This window comes from Otolemur garnettii, unplaced genomic scaffold, assembly GCF_000181295.1.
Source record: "Otolemur garnettii isolate 467f Iridium unplaced genomic scaffold, OtoGar3 scaffold00099, whole genome shotgun sequence".
Taxonomy (NCBI): domain Eukaryota; kingdom Metazoa; phylum Chordata; class Mammalia; order Primates; family Galagidae; genus Otolemur; species Otolemur garnettii.
In genome coordinates, this window is record NW_003852494.1 from 1,026,236 (window position 1) to 1,038,034 (window position 11,799).

General features: G+C 43.8%; 1 protein-coding gene across 1 annotated transcript in view; it reads left to right on the top strand.

Annotated features, from left to right (window-relative positions):
* Positions 1 to 8,172: 8,172 nt before the first annotated feature.
* The window catches only part of PPP1CC (protein phosphatase 1 catalytic subunit gamma), a 20,730-nt gene continuing 17,103 nt past the window's right edge, over positions 8,173 to 11,799 (top strand). Inside the window, exon 1 of the mRNA XM_012809007.1 lies at positions 8,173 to 8,471. Coding sequence (XP_012664461.1) covers positions 8,417 to 8,471 — 55 coding nt within the window. The 5' untranslated portion in view covers positions 8,173 to 8,416. The remainder of the gene's footprint in view (positions 8,472 to 11,799) is intronic.

An 11,799-nucleotide genomic window follows, 5' to 3' on the forward strand; every position in this document is an offset into this window, starting at 1 on the left:
GGGTCCGGGCTGGGGATTCGAACCTGCCACCTTAGGTGTACGTGGCTGGCGCCTTAGCCAGTTGAGCTATAGGCGCCAAGCCCCCCCAGCTAACTTTTGCTGGCTTGACATAGCTTAGAGATGGTTCCCCATTGACACACGTAACTGTTTCATTCATTTCCGCCATTGCATAGATATGCCATAAGTTTCCTTCACTTGCATTCCTGCCTAAACACGCCACAAGTTATTTTTACATCCTCTCATAATTACATTTTTTTCTTTTGCTGAATAGGACATTTAAAAATCAGGTATCTCTGTCAGTCACTGTTATGACCATTTCATACTTGGAAGAACATTTTTTAATATAAATAAAGTTGGAAAGTCTCGCCTTTAGAATCAAAGGCTGTCTTTGAAATTGAATAAATCTGGCTTTATAAAAAGTCATTCCATCTGCCCCTGGGGTTTAAAGTTGTTGATTTTCTTCCTGGTTGACTGTTAGTTGTTTACATACTGCAGTAACTTAGTGGAAACATGGTTACCTACGCAACAATCTTGAACTGGCTGGTTGCTATCTCTGGGGAAAGGAGGGGAAGTGAGTTCGATGAAGTAAGGATTCAAAAGGAGTTTCAATCATAATGCTTTGTATTCTTTGTTACCTAAAAAGAAAAAAGACTATGTCAAATAGCCACATGTTAGCATTTTCTAACATCTATATAGATACTTTGCTCTAAGCCTTAAATATTAATAGTTCAGGCTTGGTGCTTGTATCTCAGTGGTTAGGGTGCTGGCCACATATACCAGGGTTGGTGGGTTCGAACCTGGCCCAGGACTGCTAAACAACAATGACAATTAGAACAAAAAAATAGCCTGGTGTTGTGGCAGGTGCCTATAGTCCCAGCTACTTAGGAGGCTGAGGCAAGAGAATTGCTTAAGCCCAAGAGTTTGAGGTTGCTATAAGCTGTGATGCCACAGCACTCTACCAGTGGCGACATAGTGAGACTCTGTCTCAATAAATAAATAAATATTAATAGTTAATTAATTCCTTTTCATCATCAACCAGACTTAGAGAATTTCTAATACAGGTAAACCAGGCAAAAGTGTGGTCTTTGTAGTTTAAAATTCAGAGTTGCCAATTTGTTTATTCTGTGATCTTAGGGAAGTCATTTAACTTTCCTGGGTCTTGGTCCCTCATATAAAAACAAAAAGGTTGTGACAACCCAAATGTTGATCAACAGATGAATGGATAAACAAATATTCTATCATATAGAGGAGCATGATTTCAGCCTTGAAAAGGAATGAAGTCCTGGCACGTGCTACAATACTGATGCTAAGTGAAAGAAGCCAGACCCAAAAGGCCTCACGTTGTACAATTCTACTTACATGAAACATCCGGAAGAAAGAAATACAGAGACATGGGAAACAGACTTGTTGTCAGAAGTTGGCAGTGAATGGTCAGAAGGGGAGTGAGGCTAATGGGGACAGATTTCCATTTGGGGTGATTAAAATATTTTGGAACCAGATAGACGGGATGTTTGTTTAACATTGTGAATGTACTAAATGCCACAAAATTGCATACTTTAAAATGGATAATTTTATGTGGATTTCACCTCTATTTTAAGAAGTGGGGTGGGGAGAGCTTGTGCCTTCTAGAGTTACTGAGGATGAAATTAAACAAGCACACGAATGTATGCTGAGCTCCCAGCCTTGCTGGTGCCATTATTGCTCAAAGAACCATCTCACCCATCATTGAGGAAGGCAAGACTGGGCTTGTTGAGCACGCTTCACCTACTAAGTCAGGTTGGTGACTTCCCCAAGGCCACACAGGGAGTCACATGTGGACTCTGAACTAGAACTTAGCTTTTCCAACCTGTGAGTCCAGAACAAATCCTCTCCTCCCTGCGGCTTCTCCTACTTGATACTTGAATGGCACATCACCATTCATAAATATATTTTCCATCAGAGATCTTCTTTTTTTTTTTTTTTTTTTTTTTGAGACAGAGCCTCAAGCTGTCCCCCTGGGTAGAGTGCCATGGCATTACAGCTCATAGCAACCTCCAACTCCTGGGCTCAAGCGAGTCTCCTGCCGCCGCCTCCCAAGTAGCTGGGACCACAGGCGCCCACCACAACGCCTGGCTATTTTTTGGTTGCAGCCATCATTGTTGTTTGGCGGGTCCGGGCTGGGGATTCAAACCCGCCACCTTAGGTGTACGTGGCTGGCGCCTTAGCTGGTTGAGCTACAGGCGCCGAGCCAGAGATCTTCTAATGTTACGGGCTTTAGCGGTTCAGCATAGCAGAATGGCTAAAGAACATTGCTTCCGGAGAGAGTCAGATGAATGTGGATTCAAATTCAGGCTCATATCCAGGCTTGGCAGCTCCTTAAGCTATGTCTTTAGCTGTATCACCTAACTTCTCTGACCCCTAGTTTCTCCATCTATAAAGAGGAAATTTTGACTTGCTCTATCTGTGAAGTGGGAATTAAGCCATAAGATATATGCAAGGCAGATGCTAGATCCAAGCATGGTATACTGGAAATACTGAATAAATGATGGCTATTAGTATCAGTAGCCAAAACATTAGCCATGTTTGGCAAAGCACTTAACACACCGTTAACAGTGACAGGAAAACAGAATAATTGCAAAGCCATCTTGCCACTGGCCTAAAATGCTCTAAAGCAGTGGGGTTGAACCAGGTTTGGGAGATTATTTTGATCCCCGAGGGACTACTTTGGGCAGTATCTGGAGACATTTTTGATTGTTATGACTGGGGTAGGGGTGCTACTGGCATCTGGTTGTTAGTGATCAAGCACTGCTCCTAAATGCTCTTTAATGCATGGGATGGCCCTACACAGCAGAGAAGGGTCTGGCCCAAAATGTGAACAGCCCCCAAGTTGAGAACCACCCCTACTGGAGAGTGAGCTTTTGCCAGAGTTAGTTCCAAATGGCAGTCCCCCTTCCAGATACCAAGACAGCTTACTAGCTTCCCGACCACGGAATGAGTCATTCTATGAAACTAAGGAACATTTAGCAAAGCCACAATCATCCTACTTTCTCTGTTGGATAGGTTCAGATAAATATTTGGGGTCTTGTCAAAGAAAGACACACCCAACATCACTGGCGACTCCATGACAGCCAAGTCTGGTTTAAGAGACCTTGAACAGCCCATCTAAATCCCCCTCAGAGAAGGCTCCTGGGAATGTCCCAAAGAATCTGCTTCTCTGATGTCCAAGAACACAGCTTCTTTGTTTGGAGGTAAGAGGTGTGACATCAGATTCCCTGGGTTCAGATCCTGGCTCTGTGTCTCAATAGCTGGGTTAAAATGATTTCTCCTCTCTAACCTAACTCCTAAACTTTTGTTCTGTAGAAATTAGAGGCCCTGAGCACAGAGAACAGCACATGGTAAGCACTCAGTAAATGCTAGCCATCATTATCACTATCATCATTGTCATCACTATTCCTAGTACATAGTAGCTCCCTAAGTATCATGGAAGTTACATTCTCACAACAGCTTTCTGAGATGGGTGATATTGTCCCCATTTTGTAGATAAGAAAAGGCTCAACAATAAAGCCACAGTTTTCAATAGTCTGCTCCCCATTCTCACAGCTTCCACTCCTGCCCACCTACAGTCCAGTCTCCTCACAGACATCAAAAGGATATTTTATTTTATTTTATTTTATTTTTTGAGACTCACTATGTCACCCTCAGTAGAGTCCTATGGCGTCACAGCTCACAGCAACCTCCAACTCTTGGGCTTAAGCGATTCTCTTGCCTCAGCCTCCTAGGAACTGGGACTACAGGCGCCCACCACAACACCCAGGTACTTTTTAGTTGTAGTTGTCATTGTTGTTTGGCAGGCCTGGGCTGGATTCGAACCCACCAGCTCTGATGTATATGGCCGGTGCCCTAGTCACAGAGTTACAGGCACCAAGCCCAAAAGGATCTTTTAAAAATACAATCAGAGCTGGGTGTGATGGCATACTTTTGTAATCTCAGCTATTTAGGAGGCTGAGGCTGAAGGATACCATCCTGGGCAACACAGCAAGATCTCATCCCTTCTCCCCCTAAAATGTAATCTTTCTCTGGGTAATGATATTATGTGATATTTTATGACCACCTTTTATTTTTTTTGAGACGGTCTGACTCTGTTGCCCTGGGTAGAGTGCCTTGGCATCATCACAGCTTATAGCAACCTCAGGCTCTTGGGCTCAAGCAATCCTCCTGCCTTAGACTTCCAAGTAGCTGGGGCTGGAGGCACCTACCACCATGCCTGGCTAGATTTTCTATTTTTATTTTTATTTTTTTAATTTTTTGGTTTCTTTTTTTTAGATACGGTCTTGCTCTTGCTCAAGCTGGTCTCGAACTCCTGAGCTCAAGCAACCCACCTGCCTCAGCCTCCTATGATCCATCATTTCCTTATGATTAAGGTATTAAGAAAAATGAAGGAGCAATGCCACGGTTGTTGACATTAACATTAAGGGAAAACTGAGTGAAAGGTATAAGGGAACTCTTTGTACCATCATGGTTCCTTTCAGTAAATCCAAAATTTTTCCAAAATAAAAAGCTTTTTTTAGAAAAATGAAATCCACTCAGGGAGGCTGAGGCAGGTGGATTGCTTGAGCTCAGGAGTTTGAGACTAGCCTGAGCAAAAGTGAGACTCCATCTCTACTATAAAATAGAAAAGCTAGCTGGGAGTCATGGCAAGTGCATGTAATTCCAGCTACTGAGGAGGCTGAGGCAAGAGAATCACTTGAGTCCAAGAGTTTGAGGTTGCTGTGAGCTGTGAAGCCATAGCACTCTACCAAGGTCAACAAAGTGAAACTCTGTCTCAAAATAAATAAATAAATACAGCAAAATGTATGTACCCTGTAATATTACAAAATTTAAAAAAAAAAAAACCCTACATCTAAGAACAAAAAAAAACTCCAAGAGCTTTCACCCATATTCCCTCCCCTCATGGTTCCCTACTTTGCACTAAACCTTTAGAACATCCAGGGAGGGCCAGATTTTCAGGCAACAAACTGTCATCACCAACACTTCTTTCAATCATTTAGCAATAATCCCAATGTTCACTAAATTGGGGGAGGGAAGGGAAAGAGTTCATCTCTAACCTTCTAGAACAGAGTTCCAAACTGTTGGCCTAGGGCCAAATGTAGCCCACAAATATCCCTTCACACTAGGTTTGAGAACAATTTGAGTTCACAACCAACTATTTAAAATCAGAACATTTTACACAGGAACCCATCAGTTCTACCCAAAACTCAGAGGATCTAGCCATAGGAGGCCCAAGTGTCCCACATGGCACCCATAGTCTGGGGTTGAGAGGTGGCCACCCCTTCAGATGAAAGATGGCTCATTTAGCCATAGCCCCACCCACCAGCTCAATTCCTTCATATGATCAGCCTGGTCCCTTTAGGTGCTGGGATCTCTTTCCAAGTCTAAGTGTCATTAGAGATACTATTGGTATTCAAATATTTTAGCCACAGCCCCTCTCATCTAATCATCTGCCTAAGGCCTTCAGCAGCCTCCTAAGAAAGCTCTGTGGGGTCAGAGAAGATAGAACATTTGAAAAGCACATTTTAATCCACTCTCCTCATTTTACAGATAGTCAAACTGGGGCCCAGAGAGGAGAAGGGACACTTCATCTATTAGGCAGTAGCCTTTCCAGCAAAATGTTTGTTTCTCCTGGGCTTAGGGAAGACACTGGTATTGGTAATGACAGAAAAAGGCCAATAGGCAATGAATTCTTTCCTCCACAAGCTGTTGGCTGGTTAATGGGTGCTGCTGAGGCTCACCCCTGAGAGTTATGCCACTGCAGGCTCACAGCCAGCTAATAATGTTGGCATGTGCCAGCCACACTGTACTCTGGAGGGGAGTTGCCCAGTGGAGAACAGCCTGGGGACAAAGGCTCTCCCACAGGCTGAAGTCCTCCTCCAGCCCCAATGATGTGACACACCTGCCATTTTGTGTATGGAAAATTACAGGACTCCCATTGTGGGTAGAGACACATTTAGATCGTTCCATTTAGTTCCACATTGATCCTGTGCCCAGTACGTGTCAGGGTCCTGGTAGCTGCTGAGGATTCACTACAGGATTTATTGAACATAAACAAGGGCTGTGGTTTCTGGCTGTCCTGACTTCTAGCCCTGGCTCTGTAACTTACTAGCTGTGTGACCTCCAGCGAACAACCCAGTCTGTCTGTGCCTCAGTTTGTTCATCTGTAAAATGCTGGAGAGGGGGATTGATAGGAATAGTACATAAGTTCTAGGACTGTCTTGGGGATTCAACGAAATAATTTGGGGCACATACTAAGAGAATGAATGTGGTAGTATTTGTCTATGTTTTTCCCACACTGCACTTATCAGAAGCTGATATTTATTTGCACCTTTGTTTATTGTCCCTCCACCTTACTAAATGACTCTTTACAGAGAAAAAAGATTTGTCTTGCACACTCTTGCTTTCCTGCCTAGGACAACGCCAAACATAGAGTAAGTGTTCCATAAATATTTGCCTGCTGAATGAATTGCTATCTTTCATATTTCTGCTCTAAATGCTATTTCGATGATGCACCCTGCCCTGGAGACCAAGGTCTCTTAACTCCAGTGAGAGTCATCTTGACCTGCACAGCTGGATGTTCCCAGCAGTGCTGGGCATTAACCCCGAATGTCACCACCTGGGCTCAGCACCTTGGTTTGACAAACCACACTTGTATGACTTCTGGTGAACAGAGCCATAGCACGGGAGATGGAGTTGATGGCTGGGAAAAGTGGAGAGGCTGAACCCTGAACCTCAGCTGCCTCCCGCCCAGCAGCGAGCCGGCAGTAGTGAGGGGTCGTGGAGCCCGCGCCGCTCGGCCCGGGTGGCCAGAGGGCAATGCCAGGGAAGGTGTAAGTCTAGGCGGCGCGATCATGTAGATGGCAACCGGAGATGGAAATTCGTGCATGCTGCGTGCTCTGGGAAACTAAAGGAATTTCTCTGGAGAGGGAAAGAGCTTTGCAAATTGTAAATCCTCGTGGGAGCCGGAAAGGTCAGAAAAAACAGATGTGTTCGCCATATGTAGACTGCACTTCCAAACCCAGCTAAAGGTCACGCGCAGCCCTGAGAGGTTGCACAGTTTTGGGGCCCCTTAGAAAGGGGCGCACTTGGGGGCTGGAAGCCGAAGGAGAATGGGCCAAAGTTTCTCCGGCTGTCTATAGGACAAGGGACCCGCCCGCACAGCCCGCCTCTGTAAACTCCCTCTTTTCTCGCTTCGGCCCGGACACGAGAAATCAGCAAATTCTCCTTTTATCTGCTACACGAGCTCGTTCAACTTCGCCCTGGTTGGAATCAGGGTAACCGCTACGATGATTACATAACTTTTTGAGTTCAAGAAAGATAATCCAAAGATAGAGAAGATTAAAAAAATTTTAAGAATGGATTATTTTTCTCAAAGGTAAAGTTACAGAAGTGCACAAAAAACATATATACCAATACCCATATTCTCACCACTCAACAGTGAGTAACATCATTTTGACACATCTGGGAGAGGAGGTTTCTTTTCCTTTGTAGCACCAAAAAAACCTTTCTCTTTTCCCAAGTTCCAGCGTAACTGAATCCAAAATAAGAATAAGTCAACCTATTTCTTTCTCTCTCTCTGTTTTTTCCTTTTTTCTTTTCTTTCTTATTTTTTTTGAGACAGAGTCTCACTCTGTCGCCTTGGATAGAGTACTGAGGCGTCATCATAGCTCATAGCAACCTCAAACTTTCGGGCTCAACCGATCCTCTAACCTCAGTCTTCGGAGTAGCTGGGACTATAGGCTCCCGCCAGAACGCTTGGCTCCTATTTCCCTTTATATTCTCCCTCTCCACGTCCACCCTAGATTTATCTTTCTACGACCCCTGAAATCCCTCGGTGGGTTTCCATATGGCCAGGTCTGTAAAAATCTCCCCGGGATCCAGCGGAGGTTGCAAACCTCGGAGGGCACCAGCTATATTTTCGCTTCTAGTCCTAACTCGCGAGTGCAACTTTGCAACTCACGCTCGGGCTAGAAGGCCTATTTGTTCGGCTCGTTTGGCGGAAGGATCCTGCGCACGAGCGCAGTAACTCTCAACCGTCCCCCAGTCCCACTCCCTGGCCACGCCCCCTCCCGCGCCCTGGCCACGCCTCCTTCGCGTGCCCTATGGCCCATAAAGAAGTCCCGGCCGGACCGCTGCACTCCCCGCGCGCATCCGTGCGCCGCCCAAGGCTGGCTAAGGAGTCGGCGGCCATTTTGTTCTTCTCGTGGTTCCAGTGGGGAGAGAAGGAGGAAGCAGGGAGCGGGGCGGCTGGGGGGGGGGGGGCGCAGGAACACACGCGGCCACCGCCGCCACCACCGCCTCTGCTCGTGGCGTGGGAAAGGAGGCGTGAGTCCCGGGCGCGAGCCGGCGGCGGCGCCGCTGCGGGAGGGTCGGTAGTGGGAAGGCGATGGCGGATATAGATAAACTCAACATCGACAGCATCATCCAACGGCTGCTGGAAGGTGAGGGGGGCGGCAGGGGGGCGGCCCAGCAGACGGCGGGCAGCCCTTAGGGGCTCGAGGGAGGTGAGTTGGGAGGCCGGTTTGGCTTGCAGCGCCGCGGGGAGTCAAACCCTCGAGTTGGCCCGCTGGGCTGAGTGCTGCAGCCGGAGGGAGTCCAGCTCGGGGTCCTGTACTTGGCGCCACCCGCCGACTATCCTGGCTTCTCTCATTCATTGCATGGGGATGCAGCTTCTTTATCTCTAGTCCGTGGAATTTCGAAACTCCGCTCCCCACCCCCACGTTTCCTGCTGCTACCCACTTGCCCCCTGCAAACTGGACCAGTCTTTGGACAGAGAAGGTTGGGGGACCCAGTCCGACCAACTGGACGGAGTGTGCCATACTTTTCTCTGCGAGGTGGAGTTTGTGATACTTGTTCTCTCGGGAAGCCGTTTGATGGGGATGTGGGTTACACTGCCTTGGTTTTTTTTTCTTTTCCCGCTTTTTATGTTTATTTTTTGTGATTCGGGGGTCAGAGGACACATTTCTTGTTAATTGGTGACGAACGTTCATGTCTCAAGAGATGTGAGAACCTTTCTTTTCTTGCCCTCGAATCCTTTTAAGTTGCCCTAATCTTGACGATGTCTTCGCGCTTTCCCTCAACATGAAGACAGTGTTATCTCATGTTAAGCGCTTTGCATTCATCGCATTTTTACTATAATAATAAATAGCTAACAATTCTAAAGCACTTAACTATGTGTCAGGGATTCAATTCTCCCAACAGCCTTGTGATATAGGTGCTATATTTTTTCTTGTCTTACAGAAGGAACTAAAAGGCAAAGTCACTTGACCAAGGTCACACAGTTAGTGACAGGTTTCAAACCTAAGTAGCTAGGAACTTGACTTGCTAATTCCAGTGTCATCCTATGAAGGAGGGAAGGAGTGTGTACAGTGGTTAAGCAATGGTTAAAATAAAGCTTTAATTTTGCTCACCTAAGCCATTTGAGGTGCCTGATAATTGATTCATATTGATGTGAGAGAAAGATGAGGTTCTGATTTTAAAGAGGGAAGCTGAATTGAGCTGCTTTCAGATTCATGACCGAATCTACAGATGCTAATGTCTTATCCAAGACTTTGGAAGTATTCAGTCAAATCCCCTTTTTGACTTGAGCACTTGATATGAATTTGGCTGAGTTTTAACTGCTTTTTGCCTTTCTACTGTCCTCCTGAAACATTGGAATATAAATGCTGTGAATGGAGCCTAAGCATGAACAGTTGGACAGCTTTGGTGTTAGAATTTGCAGACCTTTTAAATTATTAAAATGAAACTCCTGAAAATATCTCCTGAAAGAATCTGTTCATTCTTTTCTTTTATATTTCCTTAAAAGTGTCATTAAGGACTCCCGAAATGCTTTTGAAATGTCACTGCCATTTGTAAGTGAAAGCTTTGTCATTTAGTGCCTGGCATACTTTTCATACTAGTTAATACAGTTCTTTAGATGAGGTAGCAGTTGGTCAGAAACTGATTTATCAACTGTTCTTTCTAAATTTTTTAATCCTGTATATCTTTACAGGAATGTGTGTGGCTTTATTTCTCTGAGAAGACAGGAAAAATTGGAGTTTGTATGAATTAGAAATGTTAAAATTTTAAGGTCATTTACGTTTTGTTAACTTCCATTCTGGTTTGCCTACAACTGTTTCTGTATTCACACAACATTTTGTTAATTTTAATCTTTAAAATCATGCAAAGAAATTTGCCTGGTAAACTTGATTTATCTGAAATGAGATCAGTGATAGTTTCTTTATCTTTTCTCTTTTTCTTTTTGAAGACAGACTTGCTCTGTTGCTCAGGCTAGAGTGCAGTGACGTCATCATAGCTCATTGCAATTTCAAACTCGTGAGCTCAAGTGATCTTCCTTCCTCAGCCTATCAGACTGCTAGGATTACAGGTTGTGAACAACCATACCCAGCCCTCATTATGTATATTATACTTGAAAACTAGTTTTTTTTTTAATTTACCATCTTTTGCTGAACTTGGGGTAATAAGCAGTGCATTTTAATGCCTCAGGAATAATCTAGATCACTACAGCTTTATAGTTCTCCAAACTCTACAATATACACTTAAAATTCCTTTTTTTCTCATGGATGTTAAATTAGAAAAAACAGCTGAAGATAATCCATTGAGGATATGGCTACATCTGAGATAGAGGATTTTGATAACAAATTTTTGTGTTTTTTGTAATGCCCCCAAAACCTTTTTTCCTAAAAATTTTACGATGGAAGTATGTCTGAAAGTTCAGAAATATGTTTGTGGCCTTTCAGACATTTTTACATGTTCAGAATTGGTCTTTTAAGCTTGAGGGCTGTATAAGCTAGTTGAAAAATGGCCCAGTACTGAAAGCACTAAAAAGTAACTCAGAAGTGAAATCTTATTTAAGAAAAACAGCTTATTGGTTTAGTTAGATCTTAAAATCACTACAGCTTTGCAGTTCTTTTCTTCTCTAAACTCTTAAGTAGTTTTTGGTAAGGGAGACATTCACCTCGTAACTCACCTTTAAAACTTTTATCCAAGTTTTGCTTTGCTCCTGCTAAAAACCTTAAGTTATTACTCCTTGGTATAATTTGTGTTAGTTATTTAAATAACTACACAGTAAAATGTGATTTAGACAAAAAAAACTAGCTGTTGATTTGGTCTTACTCTCTAATGTGTTGGAGAAAATGAAGGAATTTTATTTTTGTTCTTTTGGCAAAGGCAGTAAGTTGTAACTTAATTCATGCACATCCTGGTTTGCAAGAAGCTTTTTGCCCTGACCAAGGCCATCCTCAAACTGTACGATCTTGTCAGGCTCTGCATAATTGGCTGACTGACTTTAGTGATTTGAATATGACCTCTGCCCTGGCTCACTGAAAGTGTTTACCAATTTAATCTTTTGATGGATAAGGATTGTTCTGTAGATAGTGTTATGATGTTCTGAAACTCTAAGATAGTTTCCACATATTCGGCTTTTTGGTATAATAGAAAACATGTTCATATTCTTGTATTTTTTAAAAAGGCTCCCATCTCTGGTCCTAATGAAAGGGGGGAATGGAGTTCAAAAAATGCTGACCAAAGAAAACAGAAGCAGTCTTTCCTAATGGAAAGGATATTTTTTCACACAGCAAATAGATAACGTCCAAGTTGTGAGTTGCTAATTCCCTAATTTATGAGAACTGTGTCATGAGCCCTTGCCCTGTCCTTCTCCTCCAGCCAGTTGTGTGCCCACTTTATCTCCTATTATCCTACTAGGCAAGGCAGGGAAGTTGTATTGGAGATAAAAGATCTACAAGTTTTTTTTTTTTTTTTTTTTTTTTT